Raw genomic sequence first — 23,165 nt, 5'->3', positions numbered from 1 at the left:
CCCCTCCCCTTTTGGCAACCACACCTCTGTTCTCTTTGTCTATGAGCCTGTTTCTGTTTCATAGATATCTGAATATCCAACATTTTAAATGGACTCAAAGCCCACTTGCTCACAGCCATCCCCTTGGCCCATCCAAAGCTCTCTCAGACAAAAATGCTACTCAAGAGGAAGTCAGTTATTTAAAACCTTTATTAAGGCTTGGAGAAAGATAATGCAATGTGACAATGTACAGGTCCTGCTGCCTAAATCCATAACAGGAACAGATATTATAATTTAGCAAGCCCACATGGTCCTGATGCTGAGATCACACGAGGGTTGCTCTTCCTTAGGAAATGGGCCCTGGAAGCGTTGTTTTTCCATGTTGTTCTAAACTAAGCCTTTTCCTAGGTTCGAGTTGAAATTTCTGTGTGTGTGTCTGTGTGTGCAAGTACGGCTACAGCTCTGGGCTAGCATTTTCTATTTATTTAGTTTTGAGTGTCAGCATTTCACTCTACTAAGGCCTCTCACTTCAGAATAACAAGGCTATTTATTGATACAAAGGAGAGGTGTTCAGATCATCTTGTTAAGATGCAGGGCTCAAAATAAACATCATATCTTTATTTGGAAATCCACATCCTTCCTCAAAGGAAGGCTCAGGAGTAAATTTGTATGAAGTACGAAGCCCCAAGCGGAGGGTCTATTTTTAAGGACGACTTTGCTTATATTTTAGACTGTACAAATGCCTCTGTCCATGCTTACAGGAATTTGGATGTTCCCCAGTTTTGAGATAAAGAATCTCAACAATAAATACTACTGTAGGCTTCATTAGGAACCAGAATGCAAGGATTTCGACCTGACTTTTGAGAAGAAACAAAGCAGTGGCATGAAAAAATATACAACAGCAATCAATGAGGGGGTTCAAATCAACACGGTAAGCAATGTTATGCCTTGGGGGAAAACACCCAGATAATAAATACAAAGGACAAATATTTACAACAGAAGCAACACATGCGGCATCAGTAGCGAACACGTAAAACATTTACACTGAGGAAAATATAAAAGTGATGCCTTTCACCCACCCAGCCCAGAAGCGGGTGAACAAATGAGCAGCTGACCCAGCAACGCGAGAGAATGTTATTGCTTCAGCTTTTGAGTGATGTAAGGAAAACAGTCCACGTGCTGTGTGGCTTCAGACAGCTATGGTTTACGTTCAGTTGCCATGGCAGAGTCTGACACACCGGTCCTCCTCTCTCCGAGGGCAGAGGCAGATCAAGCGCAACATCTCCTCTGTTTTCTGCAACTCCAGCTCTTTCTAGGTGCTTCTCTCAGCCTTTTGTACCCCTCCCCCCAACAGATGGTTTCTTTCCAACATGGATCGTGAAAGATTGGGGAAACGATGCTCTGGCACCCTGTCCTGGCAGCAGGGAGACTGGATTTCAGTTATATAAACACTAGCTGGGCTTTGGGTAAGGGCATTCTGTGGAACAAATCATTTTTGAGTAGATAAATTTAGCCTCTTTATCTCTGGCCTCAGGTTGCTTTGAGGGAGAGCTATGAGTTGATATAAATGGAGAATGCATACTTTTTTGCCCAGTCACTAGAACAGCAGTCAGCAAACTTAGGCCCAAGAGCCAAATCCAGTCGGGCGCTTGTTAAATAAAATTTTAATGGAGTGGAGCCAAGCCTATTTGTTATGTGTTGTCTATGTATGTTTCTGCTTTCAGGCAACAAAGGCTGAGTTGAGTAGCTGCAACAAAAACCATACAACCTGCCAAACTGAAAATAGTGTATTCACTATCTGGACCTTTACAGACAAGGTTTGCTGACCCCTGTTCTAGAAGGACCTAGCTCAGAACATCCATCCATTCCTTGCAATACTGGGCTCCTATTTGAGTACTGGCTGCAAGAAAGGATAAGCTTTGTCCGGAAAGAGAAGAAAAGGCCTATCTCTGAGACCCCTTCAGTAACCACAAGACACCGGTTGCCAATGCTTTCTGTTCTAATCCTTTCCCTGTATTCTCAGTTCTGTCTCTCCTCCCTGCTTTTCTTTGTCCACTCTGACTCCTTTTCTCACTGCTAAATTTTCATTCTGGATCTGGGAAATCTTGTTCTCCAGTGATGTGCAGCAGTCTCCTCCATCTATATAAAAGGTCGGCATTCCCTGGTGAAAATTACTGAGTAGTCCTTCTGTGTTCCCCTTTTCAGGCCTCTAGCACGGACAGGCCAGCTTTCCAACTCGGCCCAATGGAACCCAGGGTCCGTCTTGGCTGAGGGTCAAGGCGAGGTACCGAAAGGCAAAGGGAACTCTGTCAAATGCACTCCCGTGTGCATTTTTTTCCAGGGTGGGCTTTGCTCTAGTGGCAATGAGCCCATGTCAGGCAGTCAGACATAAAGCTACATCACTTTTTGATTACTTTAAAAATAGCACTTAAAAAAAAAATTCAGCCCCCAAAGATGGGTTGCTTTTTGCTTTCCTTTGAGCTGGTTTTAATGACCCAGTTGCTTGTTTGAAAGCTATTTATTTAGACGACAGATACGGAGATGTAACTGGATAAATAAAAAAAGTGAAATCGAGACTCGAAGCAGTGGTTAAAATACAAACACACAGGGGCCACTCCCTGCAGCAGGGTCCCCTAGACAGAACAATGGCTCAGAAATTATACTTAGAATCCTCGCCGCCCTCACACCCCACCCCGCCCCATCCCAAGTTACTCCAAACCTCAAGGTCCCATGCAAGAAACTGGATTTCTGTTTGGCACCAAGCACCCACACGGTCCTGCCCCCGCTCCACCCTTCTCCCGATTCCCAGGGGGATTTGCACACCCACTCCCGTGCTGAAATCCAGCTGCGCTCCGCTAGGACGCTAGGACGGCACAGAAGCTGGGGGCCCAGCACCGAGCGCACAGGCTGGGCCCCGGGGGTCACCCCGCCCCTCTCGTCTCCTCCCACAGCAAAGGGAGCCGCAAGCCACAGCCCAGGGTCTCCGCGGATGGAAAGAAGGCAAAGTTGCGAGGAGGACGACCTCCCGTCGGGATGTGTGGGTGCAGGACACACCAGGCACAACCGGGCCCTTGCTGCTGCCCAGGGAGCCTCCGCCTCACCTGTTCATGCCGCTAACATACACCTCCAATCAAGTCCACAATCCCCATCACATCCTGCGAGGGATATCCCCCCTCTTTAATGGCAAATGTTTTGGAATGTCCAGAGAGAAGAAAATGGAAGGCGTGGAGGAAAAGATTTCCCGGCCGGGCCTTTCGTTTCACCTCCGGATATCGGAATACTCAGACTGTTCGTCCTCCCACTCGTTGCTTCCAGAAGTTCCCTGGGCCCCAGGGCTGGCCGCTCTGCCCCGGGCGTGGGCGTTGGGGTGGCTCTTGCTACCTCGCTCACCCTTGGCACCTCGGCCGGCCTCCCGACTGCTGGGCTCCGAGAGGTGGTGACCCATTTCCACGGGGTGGCCCCTGGAGAGCTTGGCCCTGTCGCCCAGGAGCTGGCGCTCGGGCGGTGCCGTGGGGGGTCTCTGGATGGCCGAGGTGCAGAAACTCAGGATCGAGCACAGGCTTCCCCAGCTCTGCTCACACTGAGCCTGGACACTGTGGGTGATGGCCTCCTTCACCTCTTCCCCACAGGTCAGCAGCAGGTTCACTAGGTCCACGTAGGGTCTGGGGATTGAGAGAGAGACCGGGACTGGAGAACACCTCCTGTGGGCTGCGGAGGGCAGGACCCACACGAGGGGAGAGATCTGGCTGATGCTTGACTTGGGTTTGGTTTGGCAAAAGATGTTCCTGGAATTACTGCTAGCCTTTACCTGGACTCTGTGTAGTACTGGGCTCCCTGCCAGGCACTGGGGCCTGGGAGAGGGAGCCCGCCACAAGAAAAAGGGCCCCTGACAATACGCAGGTGTCTGTGCTAGACGCCTAGCAAGCAGCCCTGGGGAATGAGGCACACAGCTGTGGGAACGAGGCGGGCAGGGGAGCCCCAGGCCTGTCTGTGCTGTGCTCTGCACAGTTGCTCAGTCGTCTCTGACTCTGGGTGATTCCCATGGACTGCAGCCTGCCTGGCTCCTCTGTCCATGGGGATTCTCCAGACAAGAATATTAGAGTGGGTTGCCATGCCCTCCTCCAAGGGATCTTCCCAACCCAGGGATCAAACTCAGGTCTCCCGCTTTGCAGGAGGATTCTTTACCATGTGAGCCACCAGGGAAGTCCCCGGGCCTGTTTAGGGTGTGCTAACTAGGAGGATTTTAGCAGGAGGGGAAATGGGTTTTGGAGCCAGTGGATGCCAGGCAAATGGTAAGGGCCTTAAATACTGAACTGAGGAGTCTTTATGGCAGGAAAGCGAGACTGGCTGGCTTTGACTAGGTATCCTTCTCCTTGATAAGCCTAAGTTAGGCTCCCAAAAAACCACTTTCCCCACGTGTGTATCTGCCCCTGGTTTGATCTCATGATAATGAAGGGTGTTTGGCGAAGTTTCTGGATGCATTCTCCTTTGTATCTGGAGGCGTATTCTGGAACAGGTGAAGGGTGGGGCTGGGGTGTAGATTCCAACCAAGATTTCCCTTCCTTGGTGGCAGAGGCTGAGGCGGGGGAGTGGCTGTCTGAACAGCTCTATTCTTTCAGTCTGGGCTTCCCCACAAAGGGAGGTGAGGGCTGGCCTGGCAGAGAGGGGCCTCTGTGCTTGGGACGAGAGCCAGCTGTCTGTGAAATAAGCATGCTTGGTTCCCAGGGGGAGGACCAGTTGCTCAGGCCATCTTTAGGAAAAGTGCTGAAGGAGGAATGACTACGTACCTTCCTCCTGGGGGTGGAGGTGTGTGCAGAAAGCCGGAGCAGCATGCCTATTTTGGGGCCCATCTGGCAACAGGTGCCCCAGCAATGGGATCTCCTGGCCAACTCACCAAGCCTTTCTTACATCTCACTAGACTCTTAAAATCCCCAAGGTGTGGGGAGGGGTATGGCCTGTTCCAGGTGGCTAACAAGCTTTTCTTAAGCAGCCCTCACTGGCAGAATTTCTGGGTCTATCTGACCATGCACTAGGCCATCCCCTTGGGCAGGAAATCACTCTGGCACGTGAGATCATTTATAAGAACAAGACTTTTTTTTCCTCGGTGCGCCTGCACCACTGGGAGGCTGCCCTATAGTCCATTTGAATCTTTTCTCTGCATGTTGGCTGTTGTTGCCCGGCAGGAAGGGCAGACTGTTTTAAGACTTGTGAAGTAGTTTGCTGCCATTTTTATGAATTAGTCCTCAAGTTGTAATTGAGTGAACTGTCCTCATTTCATAGATAGAAAAACAGAGACATGGCCGGGGCGGGGGTGGGGTTGGATAAAGTGGCTTTTGGAAGCTTCTGGGCCGAGAAGGCCTGGGTCTGGGCTGAGAGCGGAGAAGAGGAATGTTCCGGCTGACAGAGATCAAGCTGCCTTTTAAGGCTTACTTGATGCCTTTGGAGTCCGAGAGTCTGGGCACAGCTGATGGACAGGGTGCTGAAAGTCTTGAAGGCAGGCCCCTAACTGTGACAAGGACGGTGATGACCCAAGTTGACTTCAGCTAAGAGAGGAGGGCATGGGCACATGAGGGAAGTGCTCCCTGCATGTCTGTTTCCTTCCATCTTTTGAAAACTAGCAACTGACAGCCTCGGGGAGGTCAAGTTCACTGAGCGTCTGCTAGAGCATCATTGGGATTTTAGCACCTGATCCTGCCTGCCACCTCCTGCAGCTAGATCAGCAGATCACAGAGACTAAGCATCTGTCTTTTGGGGATGCTTTTTTCCAAGTTTCTTTCCCCAGACTAAGGAGAGGAAGGGCCCTCCTGGGAATCCACGGACTGCCTCTTGGCCTCCTTCAGCAGGGCATCCTTCCTGCCAGATGAGCTTGCTGAATCCCAAGGCAGATCCCAGAAGGCTGGATTACCCCATGCTCTTTTCTGCCCTTGGCGCTCTCTGCCAAGGAGAAAGCTGTGAACCATGGGGAGGGGTGTGTTCATCTAAGCTGTGTTTCAGGCTGGCATGGTGCCTTCTCAGGCTGCTAGCTCAGCCCGTGTCTAATGACAAAGCCCAGCTCTCTCCACTGGGCGTCAGCAAGGCTAAAGGGTTTTTAAAAATACTTAGAGGGGGATGAACCTGGAGGCTGCCAGCACCCAGTGACAGGGTGTCTGATGGCCAAGTGGGTGATATGGAGAAAGAGGGATGGGAAGGGGTGAGGGGAGCAGAGCGTTTGAAGGAAGTCGCTGTAACTGAATGTGAGTGTTTTAGGGGTTAGGTGAGGGTCAGGTTGAGGGATGGGGGTGATGTGGATTCTAGGATGACTATGATTTCCTTCTCTCTAGAGGGAAGAGCAAATGCAGTTTTCATTCTTATCTGTGGCCAAGGTCACACATTCTTAAATGGTCTTCTTGATATTTGGGGACTGATGGGAATCTTTGGTGCCCAAATCAGTTAAGATAGTTAAGAAAAACTAAAAAAAAATTCAGTTCAGCTTTAAATAGTAGTTGACACAGTGTGCAGTTGCAGCTTCAGAAGGGAAGGCAGTAGGACTTTGTGGGGAGCTAGAATTGCTGGCTTTAGCAAGAGGAATTGCATGTAGCCACATTGAGTAGTTTTAAAAAAGGTCCAGGTTTGCTTTTGGGGTAGACCACCTGCATTTCCAGAGCAGGCTGGGGTGGGGGCTATGTGGGCTCTAAATGATGCATGGAGCCTTTTGGAAGTAAGGGTCCCATGGATGATGTTTCCATGGAGGAGACATCAGAAAGCCATAGTGTTTTTTGTCTTAAATTCAAAGTGGGGTGGGATGGCAAAAACCCCTCAAAGCCTTCAGTTTTCCCAAAGAAGACTTTTCTCCAAAGAAACAAAAGTCTTCTTGGCTCCAGGAATGTGTTACAGAATTAAAAACTAGTGCTCTGTCATCCATTTTTGAGGCCAACAAACTATCTCTGATGGAGGAGAGTACGTCGAGGACAAATGAACTTCATGAGTTTCTCGGCAACGGAGTGTCTGCCTCTTGCAGGGGCACCTTGAAGGAAGGAAACTTCAGTGATCTGCTTGTGTAATGGGACTGTTTTTGAAAAAAGGGAAAAAATCCTGCTGCATTTGGGACCAACGAGCCTTTAGTTGGTCTAGTGGGGAGAATGGAGGCCAGGACAAGGAGGTTTGAGGTCCATTCCTGACAACTGGCTTCAGAATCACCAATTCCCAAGTTGGAAATTAGGAACTGAACCCCAGAGCAAGATCTCTAACTTCTTAGCTTCACATTCTCTCTCTGTTGCATGGGGTTAGTATTTTCTGGCTTGTGGCACTGTTGGGAAAGGTAAGTGAGATAATCCAGGCCAAGTCCCTGGCCAAGGGCCTGGCCCACTCAGAAAATGAGAGTTACTGTTATTGCTATTGTTGTTGATGCTACTGTTGGTTTGATTCTTTACAGAGATTTGGAAGAATAGAAAATATTTTACTGGGCATTAGTATAACTCAGGCTTCCTAGGTGGTGCTGGTGGTAAAGAATTCAACTGCCAATGAAGGAGATGCAAGAGATGTGGGTTTGATCCCTAGGTCAGGAAAATCGCCTGGAGGAGGAAATGGCAACCTGCTCCAGTATTCTTGCCTGGAAAATCCATGACAGAGGAGCCTGGTGGGCTACAATCCATTGGGCCACAAAGTGTCAGACATGACTGAGCAACTGAGAACACAGTGTAACTCAAGGCAAAGGCAATATCACTTTGCTCCTGGCAAGAGCTGCCCATAGAGATTCATGGTGAATCTAATAATTCTAACCCTGCACCAGGGGTGTTGGAAGGTACCTAAAGCCTTATAACCAAGTGGAAAGTGACAGGTGATGGTTACTATTCTCTGTGGTCTAAGTGGTGTGGGTGGGGTGGGGAGTGGCCTGTTTAGTGACATAGTTGAGGGAGGCTGTTGCACGAACTAAGGAGCAAGGGTTGATAAAATTGTCCTGATTTTTCCCAGTCACTGGGAAAAGACTAACAGTGCAGTGACTTGTACTGGGCTGCTTAGCTAGTAACTTGCTTTCTGCCCTGAGTCCCCAAGGAAGGAGCCACTGTAACCATCACGGGCTACTGTGTTAGGAGCCAACTATGCTTTCACCTGCTTTACTACTCTGCAAAATTTAGGATCCTGCAGGGATGTTTTTAAAGGAAGATGTCCCAGGTTTATGATTGAATTGCAAGTCTTCCAAAGAGTATGTTCCTATCCTCTCATTTTTGCATAAAGGTGTTTAGCTGATTAAAGTTTTTGTCATTTGTTTTGCATTTTCTCTGGGAGGGCATGAATGTTGGAGAAGGTGAATTGGACCTTCTAAGGGAAAGCAGGGCTTGCAGAGGCAAGGGAAAAAGCGACTGGTATTTAAGAGTATAAGTCCTGGAGCTGGACTGCCAGGCTCCTCATCATTGTCTGTGTGACCTTTACCCCAGTGAATCTCAGTTTTCTCATCTGTAAAATGGAGATGAGAATGGTACCTAGCTCATGGTGCGGTCATGAAGATCAAGTGAAAAATCATATGAAGCCCTTAGCACGATGCCTGGCACTCAGTACATGCTCAGTATATATTAGCAGCCCTTGGCCATCGGCTGGGGCACCTACATGGCAACTCAGAACACTCAGAACTGTTGGGATCCTGGCTGAGGGAAAGACGAAAGGTATTCCTGAATTCCACACATTTCACACTCAGTGAAAAAGATTTCCTGTTGCTATTACTTAGGATTTTGAAACTGATGGTGGAAATTTCTTTTGCTTTTCCTGAAGGCCAGCCGGAAAGGGACGCCCAGGGGAGTCAGTGCAGCTTTCTGTGGTAAGCCACAACCTCCCCACTTAACAGCAGAGTTCAGCCTCTGCAAGTCAACCCATCACACTGAAGAAGACTGTCTCTGGCCCCCAGCAGACCTCTCCTGCCTCCATCCACGTTGCAGCATCACCCCACCCCCACAGGGCAGCACTCACTCATGCAGCAGCAGGTCCTTGAAGTGAATCATCTCCACCATCACCCGGGTGTTCTCCTTTGCGGCAGAGCACAGGTCATGCTTGAGGTAGCATTCCCGCTGTAACTGGAACACCATCTCCTTGATGGCTGGACACTTCCGGCTTATACAGCTAAATCTGTGCCGCAGAGCGTGGGCCTTACACTTCAAGGCATCTTTGATGAATGACTTGCCCTGAGAGTGGACGGGACAGGGGAGGGAGAGAGGGGTGGAAGAGACCAGTCCTCATTACACACTTTGACATTCTGACCCTTGTTGGGCTTACATGGGATTTTTCTGACAACCGAACCTCAAGTCCCCATCCAGACGGACATCCTTGCAGGTGACAGGCTGAGGCTACGTCAGGAGGTCTGTCCAGAGTGACGTGAGACCTCTGCCTTCGGCCCCAAAGGATGTTACTTGGGAGACGGACATGTTTGCTTCCTTCCTCCCAAACCCCTCTATTAGCCTCCCTCGTCCCGCGGCTCCTGCGGCCCTCTGTCCATGGCAACGTTTCTGAAACCCCGAGGGAAATTTGGGCAGGCATAAGCCCAGAGCTCCTTGGCGGTACGTGGCGAGAGTTTTTCCCAGGTGCCTGCTTGTCCAGATCTCACATCTTTCCTGCTCCTTCTAGAGATGTCAAGGTCAGGTGGGAGCTGGGCCTGCCTTTCCTGCCTCAATGCCTCCTGCCGACCCCAACCCATACTCTCTCTCTCCTCCTCCTAGCCTTTAAGGAGGAGCATTCTTTTCCTTTTTGAAAGCAATTCGACTCCTTTAAACTGTTGGGATTACTGCCTCTAAAAGGCCCGCCTGGCACACTGCCTGCCAGCATCTGGAGCCTGAACTGCCCGGCTGACGGCCCCTCCCCCTCGCCCCAGGCCTCCGAGTGGCGAAGGCAGCCAGGCATACATCTGGCCTGCAGCTCTCTTTCCTGGCAACCCCATGAGATTGTTCTCATCCTAGAGAGGAGACAGCTGTTGGGGGTGTGGAGGCGAGCCCGGGCCGTTAGCTTCCTTATCAACCTCTCGGGGCACACAGGCACCGTGGGCTACCCACCCAGGGATCCTCACACCCCCTCTTCTGAAGCGAGCTGTCATTGGAGAGGTCACCCCTGTTTTTTAGACAGGCCTGGAAGTAACGGAGTTGAGAAAGTAAATGGGTTTAGGTTGGAAGTGGGACACCGGCCAGCACATTTACTTCAGTCTTCTCCTTTAGAAGCAGCTGAAAGGTCTACAGATAGAGTCTGATCACTGAAAAGCCACCTCATGGTGATTCCCTTTCCTCTGTTGCGCCAGTGGGAGCCAAATAGGATGGAGGATAGGGTGTGCCCGTTGATTAAGTAGTTATGGGCTGAGGCCTGACTTGAAAGGGATGCTTCTAACTTGAGAACATACTCCTGTTGGTTGAGGAAAAAAAGGAAGATGAATTTATGCGAGGGCTGCAGCAATCTGTTCTCAGTATTCTTCCCTGACATCCTGTGGGACTGCCCTGAAATACACATCTTTCCTCCGGATTTCCTATTACGTTTCCTAATTCCAGTTAATTCAGAAGGGATGCTTTATTAGGGCATCTCAGGGAGTTCAAACACTTTCCTCCTCTTTCCTTCTCTGGTTTCCCCTGCTGGCACCCCACATCCTCTGTAGGGGAGGCTGCCAGCCCCGTCGCATCCCTTTCTGGTTCCCAGGCGTTGCTTTGTCAGGCTGTCTACAGGATGTCAGTACATGGTAACTGGTGATGTTCATAACTCACACCTCAACTATTGGCCTCATCCAAACAGTCATGGCTCTCCAATGAAATGACAACAGGGTACTTCACGGTGCACATACGGGCTGGGGAGGACATGAAGGAGCTGAGCCTAGTGCTCCACTCCACCTGAAATGTGTTCATATGGTGCGCACGGAGCCATAAGCTTACTTGTTGGGTTCTCTCCCTACCCACGCAGCATCTAGGCTTTTACCCTGGGGACCCCAGGATAAGTGAAGTGGGTCAGGCCCTGACTATATTTATTATATAGAGCAGGACTCATTCAGGGTTCCAACTTTTCAGGTTGGGAGAGGAGGATCTGCTACTTAGAAGGAAGAAAAGTCCGCTCTCTGGAGGCCCTGATTTATCCATGCTGCCTGCCCACATGTCCTCTAGGAGATGACGAATTTCTACAAATTTCGTGTTTCTTTTATTCTTGCCAATTAGGTGAAAATAGCTTTTGGCATGTTTAATTGGGAGTCCCTGATCTTCCCTGCCCCACCCCCAGCCTAATGTTATGGTCACTGCAGACTGGGTTCTGGGTAGCCAGACAGCGTGTGTCCCTTACAAGATGTTTATTATTTATTATGAGTTTTGTCTGCTAAGAATCCTCAAATAATTGTTCAGCTTGGTCTCCATCCCACTCTGTGTGTGCAAACACAGGTGAAGAGTGGAGAGCACTGGGACCCTGCTGCACACTGGAAGTTCTCTGGCAAGTACTAAACCCCCCACGACGATCAGCTAGGAAACTCTGTTAACAGGTTTTTCCAGCGAACGTTTCAGTCATGCTCTGCGAACCCAAAACATTCTTGGTGCTCAATATGGTTTTTACCTGGGCATCAAATTTTCCAGCGTTGTGCAGAAAAGTCATGCAAATTCCATGTAAACCCCGAATCTCACAAGAGTTATTCTCGAAACATTCAAACACGCCACACCCCACATCGCCAGCGTTGACCAAACAGTGCTGGATTTCCGCTAAAATGAGAATTACATACAATCATATACAAAATTCTCTGCCATGCTGGGGAATGCAGAGAGAGGCTGGTTGAAATAAAAGTAATGACTAAAAGGAAAATTAAGAAAAAGTGTTAGAAATGACTGTTTCGGGATCCAAAAACCAAGGAAAGAAAATTTCATCACTTAATCTACTTACGAAGATAACTAGTACTTGTAAATATTCGTAAAAATTAGCCAGACCTACATTGCAAAAGTCACAAGAGAAGTTAGGTCAGAACACTCCATTTTTTCATCCTTCTCATCTTATTAAAGTATTTGTGGGAATACTTAGTTTGACAGCTGAAGATATTTCAGCTTTCTAAACCCACTGACAAAAAAAAATTTCAACCCATTAGCTCGGTCTTTCCCTTCTGTCCTTCATCAATGAAATACTCTTCTGTACTTGGATGAAGCTGCTGCTATTAAATCACGGCCATTTCCTTCCTGACCCCCAAATGAGAGCGTCCAAAAAGCAGTTTCAATTTAGCTTTATGATTCAACACCTAAAAATCAAAACAAAATTCCTATTAAGGCAGCGCCTCCAAACCATCCGCATTAAAAATACCAGGCTAGGGAAACTGCGGTTTGCTTGCAGGCAGGCTCAGGAGTCGAGTCAGATAGGGGCTAGTCTGCAGAAACGCAACATTTGCAGTTCGAGGTTCCTTTTTAATAGAGATCTGGTGTGAGATGTCGCTTAATTCCCTAGACTTCTCGCGACCCGGGTGTCCGCTGCCCTCCTTCGCAGAATGTGGCCCCAATTCGCCTCTCGGAAAAGACAGGCTGAGAGGGAGTTAACTGTCAGGCTGCAAAGCCTCTCTCCCTTCCCTCCCCCTACCCAATTCCTGACTTAAACCAACCACAAAATTACATCAAAGAATATATTTTGGAAGAAGGGCGGGTCGGAGGAGACAATCCGCATTCAGATGAAATCTGCCGAGAGAATGAGGGGCGTGGATTTGTTGAGGGTCACCAACTAGCGAAAATCACGTTGGATTCTCAGGGAAAGCTCTGGGAGGGGAAACGGTGGGTGAGATTCCTCGGATGAGCGGGGCGCGAGCCGGGGGTGCGGGCAGCCGCCTCTGGAGGTGGGAGACTCCTGGGCGGTCCCATGCGCGGCCCCGGTGCGCCGGCCAGGAGCGCGCAGGGCCGCGGTCCACTGACTCCCGGCGCCCCTAATGGGCACTCGTGCATTCCTGCTCGTGCGGAGAGCGCACGCACGGCACCGCCGGGTTCGCAGGCCCTTCATAAAGGGAGGGCCGTGGAGAGCGAAAAAGCGCCAGGCAGATTTTCTTCCTCTCTCGGGGGCTGGGAAAAGGGCCAGCCCCGTGCCCTGCACGCCTGGCTGTGCTTGGCAGCTCGCGGGTAAGCGGAGAGCCGGTCGAGCAGCTGCAGCGCACGGTTCGGGCCGTGTCACCATCTCTTCTCTTGCTGACCTGCCCTGGAGCCGGGGACGGAGGCAGCACCGCAGAGGTACGCTTTACTCCACCCGCCCCTACCCCTTCCGAAAGGAATGCCCCACAAGGGGGAAAGTTCGCCATGCAATTTGTCTCGCCTACAAAGTTCTTGTATGTCGGGCATCTTTTGAGGAGGGGGGGAAAGCGGTCCTGCTGGGAAGAGAAGTTCTTCGGTTCAGGGCGCAGACCGGTAGCGGGGACCCTCGGTGCCTCCTGCAAGCCGGTTAGGATGGAGCAGGGAGTTTTGAACCGGTCCGGGGACGCTGGAGCCGGCACTGGCCGCGTCATGCGGTGCTTCATTTACCTTCGACCACGGGAGGACAGCAACAAGTCCTGCCCCAGCCATTCCATCACCCGGCCAGCACGTGCGGATTCCGGGCGCGCGGAGCCCGGTGTGGACCTCGCTCTGCCTCGCGCTTTCCTTTTCACGCCCCGCTCCACCCCAAGAGTTTGCGCGGCCCAGAGTGGGCGCCCAGTTCTAGGCGAAGCGCCCGGGGCGCGCTGCGTGGGTGCGGGATGTCTTCTCCCAGCAGCTCCCCGCCGCGGGGGCGCACGCACTTACCTGTGTTCTGCAAGGACAGACGGCCTTTCTGCTGGGAGCCCCTGTCTTGGAGACCTTCGGGGGGGTTGGTGGCGTCGGTCCCTCGAGCTGGATCGAAGATAACCAGCACCAAAGCCAGGGTCACGAACTGGCCCAGCCGCTCGGCACACATGGTTCTTGGTGTAAACCTCCAGCCCGGAGACCTGGAGTCTTTGTGCTCCCCTCCGCCTCTTCCTCCTCCTTCGCCGCTTCCCCTCCTCCTCCCACTCTTCCTCCCGGCTCGCCTTTTCCCTCCTCGCGGCCGCGGCTCGGATAGAGGTTACCCAGCGCCCTCCCGTAGCTCTCCGGAGAGCATGTGACCAGGCCGTTAGCAGCGCCGCGAGTGCCGGGCAATGGCAGGGACGGTGCCTCAAATATCCCTGGAAGCTCTGGTGTCACTTGAATGAAGGAGTCGAGCAGGTGTTGTCCCGGCGGCTGGACCAATCCGAGACCCCCGCCCGTTTGACAACACAGCCGGGAGGCGGGGCCTGCGCCCAACTACTACAGGAGGAAGCCGAGCGCCGCTGGGAGCGCCCGACAAAGTTGCCGACCTGGCGACGGCCACGCGTTTGCGTGCGTGTGTGGGTCTGTGAGAGCGCGGCCGGAGGTACATGCGCGTGTGCGGGTGCTCCAAGGCAATGGCCGAACGGACTTAACTAAAAGCGAATCCCAGTTCTGATTGCAGCTAAAGAAGGCGAGAGGGGATATCTGCGCTGGGACAGCGTCCCCCCTCCCTTCCAACCCCCTCCGGCTCCTGGCTCGCATCACACCCGCAACGGGCTGGGAAAGTTTCCTCTTTCTGCCTTTTGTAATTTAGTTGAGATTCCCAGGCCCGAGGCCTTGACAGATTGGAGAAGTTTCCTGGACACAGTGGTGCTGGGGGCAAGCTGGGCACAGATGGAAGTTCCTGGCGGTGGATGCTTTGCATTAAAAACAAAAAATCCTCCAAACTATTTTAAGATAGGAGCAGAAGCTCTAGATATAGGACTCTGCCTGAGCGGCTGCCCCATCTTCGTCTTTTCGCCCCGCCGTGGTGGGCCTTGCCACACTTTAGGTGCGAGATTCTTGCCCCTCCCTCAATCCAGACGGATTCTGGGCTGGGCTGCAGGGATCCAGGTGAGAGTCTGGACTTGCATCATTTACAGGCGGGTGGCAGCGAGGCCCGGGCAGCCCTGAGTCAGCCCGCGGCGGAGCAACGCGTGCCCCAGAGGCTGGAGCTTGAACGGCAACTTTACGCGTCTCCAAACATACTCTTCCATTTTCCCAAAGCGCTACTCGCCGCCGCGTTCTGTGTTCCCTTTACTCTTCATTCATCGGATGGAAAAGGTCCAAAAAAAAAAAAAAACAAACAAAAAACCTCCCCAAACCCTAAAAACAGAACGCGAGGAAATTCTCTCCATCTCTTCTCCTTTCTTGTTCGAGCTCCCTCCCCAAGCACGGCTGGGGCTGGGTTGCCCTCGACTGCTTTCTCCCCCCGGCTCGCGGAAGCAGGGAGAAAGTTGGGCGCCGCTCGGAGCGCCTCTTCCCCCGCTGTGTGCGTACGTGTGCACGCTCACGTCTCCCCCGCGCCGAGGCCGGGGACAGGAACTGCTCCGGGCACCGTCAGTCCGACGGCGCAGCTCTGGGGGCTCGTAGGGCAGGAGGAGGGCGGGGACTCGAGCGCGGCGCCGCTCACCCCGGGTGGACGCGCTTTCGCCCCTCCCCCGCCGTCTCCACCCTCCTGCGGAACAGGTGAGCGTGGGTACCAGCTCCAACCCCCCACCCCCGCCCCCGACCCGCTCCCAGCCCGCGCCCTCTGCGGTAATGCGCCCCGGAGGTTTCATCACCCACTGCCCGCGGCGACGCGGCTCTGGGTCTCCGCGGCGGGGCGCACCGAGCGCCTTGTTGGGGCAGTCTTGTGACACGGTTGGGGGAGGGGGTGCGGAGAAGCCGGGGCCAGGTCGTCCTCGGTCAGCCCTTCGGCTTCCAAAGCTCCCCTCCAAGGTCCCGGAGGCAGGAGGGCTTTAGGAACGGGGATGGGGGCAGGGTGGGCACCCGTGGCTGCGGCTGTCTGGTGTCCAGCGGCCCAGAGGTGGGAGGAATGATAGGAGGGGGTGGGAAAGGCACCTTCGAGTAGGCCCTCCCAGGGGTTGCAGCGCCTGGGGTAGCTGCTGTCCACCATCCCCACCCGATTTCAGAACCCCAAGAAATGGTCACTTTGAAGGTCTGAGTCTGCGTCGTGACCAAAACTGACCACTCATGCCCGTGTTCCCAATAACAATTACATCTTACAGCCTCAAGAGTTTGGGGGGAAGGAGGTGGGGTACAAGTCCATTATATTAATAATAGGTGGTGGGCACTTTCCACTCTGCTTTTGTTTGGGTATTTATTTCCTTTATTTGTTTATGAAACACCATCTCCTGTAGATTCTTAAGAGACAAGCATAACAAAAAACCAACAGCAGTCTGGCCTCCCACGAAGTCCATAAGCCTCTGAATTTCCTGGGTAGGCTTTCTTTCCTTGGAGAGCCTCTTTTGTAGGTGAGAACATGGCTAATATTGGCATTAAAAAGGGCATCTGGTCTCTTGGCTCAGCAACAAAAACAGGAGAGGTCTAGTGGGTGGGAGCAAGCCCACCTCTGTGGGATGCAGACACAGAGTCTTCTTGTCAGAAGGCTGGGCAGCCACCTGGAGCAGGGGCCAGGCAGATGCAGGTCTCTGGGCTCCTGCCTCCCAGAGCTGGGGCACAGCCTTTTGCCACCACAAGGCCCTGGGACTGCCCTCAGAGGACCTGCATAATAGAAAAATTCATCTTGAAGCTATTTGCTCCAGTTTCACAGGGGACATTCGTGTCTCCTACCTGGGCCACCTGCCCCTTTTAGAACTAAAAAAAAAAAGAAAGCGGTGGCTGGATTTGAGGTATAGCAAGTACAGTTACCAGTTCTTAAGAGTTTTGTATTCAGACCACTTGGCCAGAGCCAGACATCCAGAGAAGAATGCCCATCCCAGACTGTCCCATTGGGGCTGAGAAAATTCTGCAGAAGCAGGCGGCAGTGTACTGGGATTGCCAGTTGAGGCCACGGGTCTGGGGTCAGAGTAGGGAGAAGAGCTCAGGCTGGTGACTGTGCTGTGATCTTCCCTTTCTCCTTCTAGCCTTATAACTCAGGCCTGGTTTGGCAGCCTGTGGCTGGTGAAGTAGGGAATAGGTAAGGGGCAGTAATGATGATGGTAAGTATTATTATTATTGTAAAGGGACCATGAATGGGGAGCAGACACTGGACCCATGCATTGTGCCTGCAAGTTTGGTCTCTACTAGGTGGGAATTCAGACCTTGGAGGTGCAAGGACAGTCCAGCTGGTATTGCCTTGGGACTCAGCAAGGCTTCTTGGCTGGATGGGCCCTCCTTCTCAGTTTAAGACCCAACTGGCAGTGGGAAGGATGAGGCAGGCTCCCTTTGTGACATCTGGGGGCTTCTGTGGTTAATGCGTGGAACCCAAGTTTTCCTCTCTCACTCCACCAATTAAGTCCAAACAGTGAGTGGGTTAATTCAGGTTTAAGTTTGAAAGGGGAGAGGATACTGACAAGTGGAAAAGGAACAGAGGGTATCATAGGAGGGAAGACCATCAGGGGTAAATGAACAGAGGGGAGGGACGTGGTGCATTTCATATGAGGAATAGGATTTGCCCAGTTTGGTATTCAAATGCAAGATAAAGCTGTCAAGGGCATTTGGGGCCTTGTTGCAGGGCCTTTGTGAACAAATCTGTGCTCACCAGAGAAGATTTTGTTATCTCATCCTGGTGGCATTTAAGGATGAAACTCCAGGATGCTCTTAGACTAGATTCCCTTTGGAGTTAGGAAAAGGTCAGCGGCCCAGAGCTGACACTGTGAAGGAAGAGATGGATGAGAGGAACGGTAAGTAATTAGTTGGAATCTTGATGTGGATTTCTATGCCTAGAAGGATGTTCTTGCTTGGGTGTGAGCAGGTGGTGCCTTGGAGGATGGGAAGTTGTTGAATGATGAGGCAGTGTTGTGTAGGTTGATGTTAATACTTGATGGCTGGTCCAGGCTTTCTGAGTTCCAAAGCCAGAGTGGAAAACGTGGCTTCCACGTGTAGAGCTCCTCCTCCTGCAAGCCACGCCCCCCTGGGGGCCGACTGTCTGGACTGATGGCACCACCTTATGGTCAGAGAGGGAACTGCCTGTCCAAATAGTGGACTCTCCTCTCTTCCAGACTCAAAGACCTGAGACACTAATACTGGGTCTTCCACCTTCTCCTCAATTTCCTTAGCAAATAAGTTAATACAGATTTAGACAGTCTCCTCCTTGCAGCCACATGCTTCAATCACCCCATCAAGGAAATCTCATTCAAACTTTTTGCTTTTCCTTCCCCTTCCTTTGATGTAAGCCTCAAATCTGTAACATCATGGCTTCTTTGTGTCATGTCTCTATGAGGAAAAATGGCAAAAAAGGTGTCCAAGTGAAACTGGCCAGACAAAATAACAATAAAATGCTGCTATCAGCCTCCAAAATAAAGAGAGGTCTCTCCTTAAAAAGTCTCTGTCTTTCCCTTTGTTTTCTTTCATTGAACGGTTGTTTCATTAAATAGAATTCAAGAGAAGGGAGACTGTATCATCCATCTTTGAGTCTGTATGTTGGTGTTACAACAAAATTGCTCTCTACTCATTTTCACAGTAAAAGTCCAGGGCCTCAATAACATTATGAGTTAAGAAGACTTTTTGTGGGGCTGATTTGGAAACCTCACCATCATTTATAGTATTGTTTACTGGAGGAAAAACTATTCTGAGTTCCCAAAATAACCAGCTCCCAAAGGTTTGGAGTACACCACTTTTGTGAATTGGACATTTCCTCTATGTCGTAGATTAATAGTCGAATCGTGGTTGTGGATTGATTGGAAACACAAAAGATGGATGAGAATTTTAAAAAAACCCCAAGAGAATAATAACACTGTCTCCTCTCTGTAAAGAATCAAAAGCCGTAAACATCAGGCATCCGATCATGGCCTGAATTTTGTTTGTGCCTTGCTCTGAAGCCTGCATAGTATTCCACTTGGCATCTCTTGTTTTCCTCGGGTCATGATTTTTGCTTCCTCATTGTGTGCAGAGACAAAACTCCAGGAGAAAATGTCCCAGGCCAGGATCTGCCTGATCTCTCCAGGGAGTGCTCGTGGGGCCCAGAGGGGAGCCCCTGTGGCCTTGGAGCACTGTGGAGCTTTCTCTCTGATGGGTTTGGTCTGAGAACTGTGAGTAAAGGAAGAGTTGTTGTTGTTATTTTGTGTGTGTGGGGGGGGCAGTTTTCCAGTAAGCCAGATTTTGAAAATCTTCATGAAATGATCAAATCTGTTAATGTGATTTAACCAGCAGTATGCCATCAGGGTCCATGGAACTAAATTTTCATTTTTTTTTTTTCCTGAGGAGTTCTATTTGTAAAGGTTAATATTTCATGATTTTGGTTCTTTTTAAAAGAAATCTTGCAAAGATCAAAGAGAACATTTACTTTTTAAACAAAAACAGAATAAAACCCATTCTATCTTGAATGTACCATATGGGACCATTGGGACCATTTATAAATCTAAGACTTTGTGAAATCTAATTTTTCTTGTATCTTGAAACACTTTTCATTTTCTCGTCCTTGGTATTATTTTATCATTACCCATAAATTATTACCAATTATACTAAAAAATACTAAAATAATAAGAAAATGAAAAAATGATGGCATCACCATCCAGAAAGATGATGCAATAGTGAAATAAATCATCATGATTGCATCACCCTTCAGTTTTATTACATTGCTTAGAGTATTACATCATCTTTCAAGAAAGTGTAAAAGAGGATAGAAGATACTATCTTTGTAGTTTTATTATTATTGCTTTCATTGCATGCCATTGAGAATAGAGAATTTTTCACTGCCTGCACAAAATGGTGAAGAGAAGAAAAGTGACAAAGGGAGATGTTTTTACAGTAGTTAGACAAATCAGAAGAGACAGTAGTGATGTTGACTCTAATGGTAATAGTAAAATTCACTTTGTAAGCAAAGTCTCAGACCCTAAATTTTACCATACAATATTCTAGATGAGTTTTCTCACACTCCAGAATCAATGAATAAACAATATATTTTTGAGGACAAAGAGAAAATATGATATTCTCATCCAGTTAGTCATTCAACAAGAATGATTTCATCACCCAATGTTGTGCAACAAGAACCGGGACCATCCTGTTTTGCTCGAAGAAGTAGGAACCAATGTTCTTTAACCTTTTGTGGTGTTTGTTTAACAAAATTTTCTCCATACAGTTTGAAGGGGACAAATGACAAAATCAGGTGTGTTTGCAAAAGTGATCCAAAGAATATTCTTACCAGTGTTTATAAATGTAAAATTGAAAATGCTTTGCAATTATGGAGAAAGATGACCATCTTCTCTTTAGCAAAGTTATAACCCATCAGAGGTTTCAGAAGTACTAGTTTTATAATGCAAGAAGAACCAGAAATGACAATAAATTAGAACTTATTGGAGAATTACTTGAAATATGGAATTAGTATTTGTGAGATGGATCCCCCAGGTTCACATTTGACAGCTCATGAATAGTTAGTTGCATGTAGAGAATATTGCTCATTTTGAGTTTATATACCTTCAAAGTCAGGAGAACAGGGAATGAAAATGTGCTGTATTTAAATGATTGAATGAATTTTGTAGTAAAAATGTAGAAACTATCCCTTTATTATTACTTCTGTAAATTACTCAGAAAAATAAAAAGACTTCATTGGACCAAATGATGATGACAACTTTTTCTTGCTGTACATACAGCAGGGCCTGAGGTTACATACATAGAATATTAAAAAAAAAAAGTCAAATAAACTCTTTCAGGTAAGCAGGAGCCAGTGTAGAAGACTCCGTCCATCTGTCCATTCTCAGCCCTTCCCCCACCCCACTTTCCTTAAAGCTTTCCTTTAAGGTTTAATGACTGCTTTACAGCAGGGTGCTTTGAATGAAAGACGTTGTCATACAGCCTCTCCGTTTATTCTCCCCTTTAGTGGAACTCAGTATTTCTCAAAATTCAGTGGGGATAAGAGTCGCTGTACATGACATAAAATATGGATGCTGTATTTTACTGTATGGTAGGCAGGATTTTTAAGGTTCATTTTGACCACTCAAGAGTTTTTACTTTGTTTGAAGACTCTAGAACCCACCTGTCTTAGTCCACTGAGGTGGGCATAACAGGATACCATTGTCTAGGTGGCTTAAATAACAATTTTCTTTTGGCCTGCCTGTACGGCTTGCATGGTTCTTAGTTCCCTGATAAGGGATTGAAACTATGCCCTTGGCAGTGAAAATGCAGAGTCCTGACCACTGGACTGCCAGGGAGCTGCCACAAATATTTATTTCTCCTAGTTCTGGAAGCTGGAAGCCTGGGATCAGAGTGCCAGCCTGGTTGGGTTCTTGGTGGAGGCCTGCTTCCTTGATTATACATAGAAAGAGGGAGAGAGAGAAATGCTGAGAGAGAGATCCATCTTTATAAGGGCATTAATCCCATCATGAGGGTCTCACCCTCATAAACTATCTAACCCTAATTACCTCCTAGAGACCCCACATCCAAATCCCATCACGTTGGGGGTTAGGCTTTCAACTTATGAATTCAGGGAGGATGCAGACATTCAGTCTATAGCACTAAACCATTCTGACTTTGATTCATTCAGTGAACTCTTGTGTGTGTCTATGTTTTAGACCTGGTGTTACACACTGGGCAGGAAGGAAGAGCTAAACCCAGGCACTGCCCTTCTGGCTTCCCTGGTGACTCAGATGGTAAAGAATCTGCCTGCAATGCAGGAGACCTGGGTTTGATCCCTGGGTTGGGAAGATCCCTTGGAGAAGGGAATGGCAACCCACTCCAGTATTCTTGTCTGGAGAATCCCATGGACAGAGGAGCCTGGCGGGCTACTATGCATGGAGTCGCAAAGAGTCTAACATGACTGAGCGACTGTCATGACTGCCCTTATAGCAGCATCAATCTAGAGAGGAGGAAGCAATAATTTTTCCAGCACTATGTGGTCAGAATTACCATGGAGATGAACCAAGAGAATGGTTGCTTTCAACCATTGACACCTCAGTGGTTGACGCCTTACGATAGGTGAACATTACTATTTATGTTCACTTAAAAAACAGGAATTGAAGAGGAGAATGGTTAGGAGGCATTTGGAGGGTGGAAACAGGGAGAAAAAGCCTCCCAGGCAGCAGAGCCAACATATGCAGAGGCCCAGAGGAGTGAAAGCGCAGGCAGGATGGAGAGCTGGGTGGTCTGGTGCGGCCGGGCAGGATGGTGTTTGTGGAGGAGAGGACTCTCGGCTGGACACTGGCTGGGATTAGACCCTGAGGGCCTGTTGTGTCTGTCTTCATCTGCAAGTAACGGAAAACCCTAAGCAAAAGCTTTACTAAAGGCGAGTGTGTTACTCCCCATTTTGGAAAGTGGATGGGAGATGGAAACCTCCGAGCGGGGAACACATTGCAAAGTCAGGTAGCGAGTTGGAGATGTGACGATAGAGGTGATTTTGAGAAGCTTGTGGGGGACAAACGGACAGGGTAGTCAACTTATGCACTTGAGGGGTAAGTGGGCAAAATGGTGGCAGCTTAAGCCTCTCTTTACCGGTTCTCCCTTTACCTGCCCTGTGCTCCCGCCCACCTCTTCCACTCTCCACCCACATCTCCCAATCAATGCTGTCACTACTTTTCTGTGTGTGTGTGTGTGTGTGTGTGTGTGTGTGTGTGTGTTAGTCGTTCAGTCGTGTCCACTTCTTTGTGACCCCATGGACTGTAGCCCACTAAGCTCCTCTGTCCATGGCATTCTCCAGACAAGAATACTGGAGTGGGTTACCATTCCCTTCTCCAAAGGATCTTCCTGGCCCAGGAATTGAACCCAGGTCTCCTGTATTGCAGGTGGATTCTTTTACTGTCTGAGCACAAAAGCCCAGGAGTAATCTTCCATATGAAAAATGAGCCATTTTCTCCTTCCCTTTGCATGCCTCTGTATGGAACTTATCAGCCATTCATGTTGTTTCTGACTCCAAAATACCTGTCAGTCCTGTTCACCTCTCTACATATCTACCATCGAAGCCTCAGTCATCTCTGTCTTGTCCTACTGTGGAGCTGACCATCTGCTCTCTTGCTTCCACTTTTGCTCACTAACACTCTATCCAGTCCTAATTCTCTGCACTGTAGCCAGACTGATAAAATAAAACAGAACAAGTAGCCAACAAAAATAAACTCTGACTCTGATCCTATCACTCTATTGCATAACTCCAGAGGCCTCCTTAAAGTCCAGGTCACACTTCTGACTGTGGACTGGAAGGCCTGGTAAGATCTGGCCCTGCTGGTTTTGCAGACCTCAGGGGAATCACTCCCTCAATCGCTCCCTTCCAGCACCTTCTTTTTATGCTACTAAGAGGCTAAGCTCTCTCCTGCCTTGGGCCCT

The 23,165-nt window shown here is 49.5% G+C and overlaps 1 protein-coding gene and 1 long non-coding RNA gene across 2 annotated transcripts in view; one reads left to right on the top strand and one right to left on the bottom strand.

Moving 5' to 3' along the window:
* Positions 1-171: 171 nt before the first annotated feature.
* STC2 (stanniocalcin 2) lies at positions 172-14,054 on the bottom strand. Its single transcript, XM_081523567.1, has 4 exons — positions 13,692-14,054; positions 11,512-11,654; positions 8,920-9,131; positions 172-3,641 (listed from the first exon to the last, which is right to left on the bottom strand). The coding sequence occupies exons 1-4, from the start codon at positions 13,840-13,842 to the stop codon at positions 3,239-3,241; spliced, it is 909 nt and encodes a 302-aa protein (XP_081379693.1). The 5' UTR covers positions 13,843-14,054; the 3' UTR covers positions 172-3,238.
* A 1,264-nt stretch (positions 14,055-15,318) lies between these two features.
* LOC145518726 (uncharacterized) overlaps positions 15,319-23,165 on the top strand; it is a 199,435-nt gene continuing 191,588 nt past the window's right edge. Inside the window, exons 1-2 of the long non-coding RNA XR_014063224.1 lie at positions 15,319-15,440; positions 18,808-18,946. This is a non-coding gene — a long non-coding RNA (uncharacterized LOC145518726). The remainder of the gene's footprint in view (positions 15,441-18,807; positions 18,947-23,165) is intronic.

This window comes from Giraffa tippelskirchi, chromosome 8 (genome assembly GCF_054371585.1).
Source record: "Giraffa tippelskirchi isolate mGirTip1 chromosome 8, T2T-mGirTip1v1.2.pri, whole genome shotgun sequence".
In the NCBI taxonomy this organism is placed as follows: domain Eukaryota; kingdom Metazoa; phylum Chordata; class Mammalia; order Artiodactyla; family Giraffidae; genus Giraffa; species Giraffa tippelskirchi.
This window is presented reverse-complemented; position numbering and strand designations above follow the sequence as displayed.

Bases quoted from the DNA above. Each gene is read 5' to 3' on its own strand.
- STC2 (XM_081523567.1), bottom strand. From the start codon at position 13,842: ATGTGTGCCGAGCGGCTGGGCCAGTTCGTGACCCTGGCTTTGGTGCTG. The intron at 9,132-11,511 runs GTAAAAACCATA...GTCCACTCTCAG, and splicing joins CTGGAAAATTTGATGCCCAG to GGCAAGTCATTCATCAAAGA. The intron at 3,642-8,919 runs GTGAGTGCTGCC...CTCAATCCCCAG, and splicing joins AAGGACCTGCTGCTGCATGA to ACCCTACGTGGACCTAGTGA.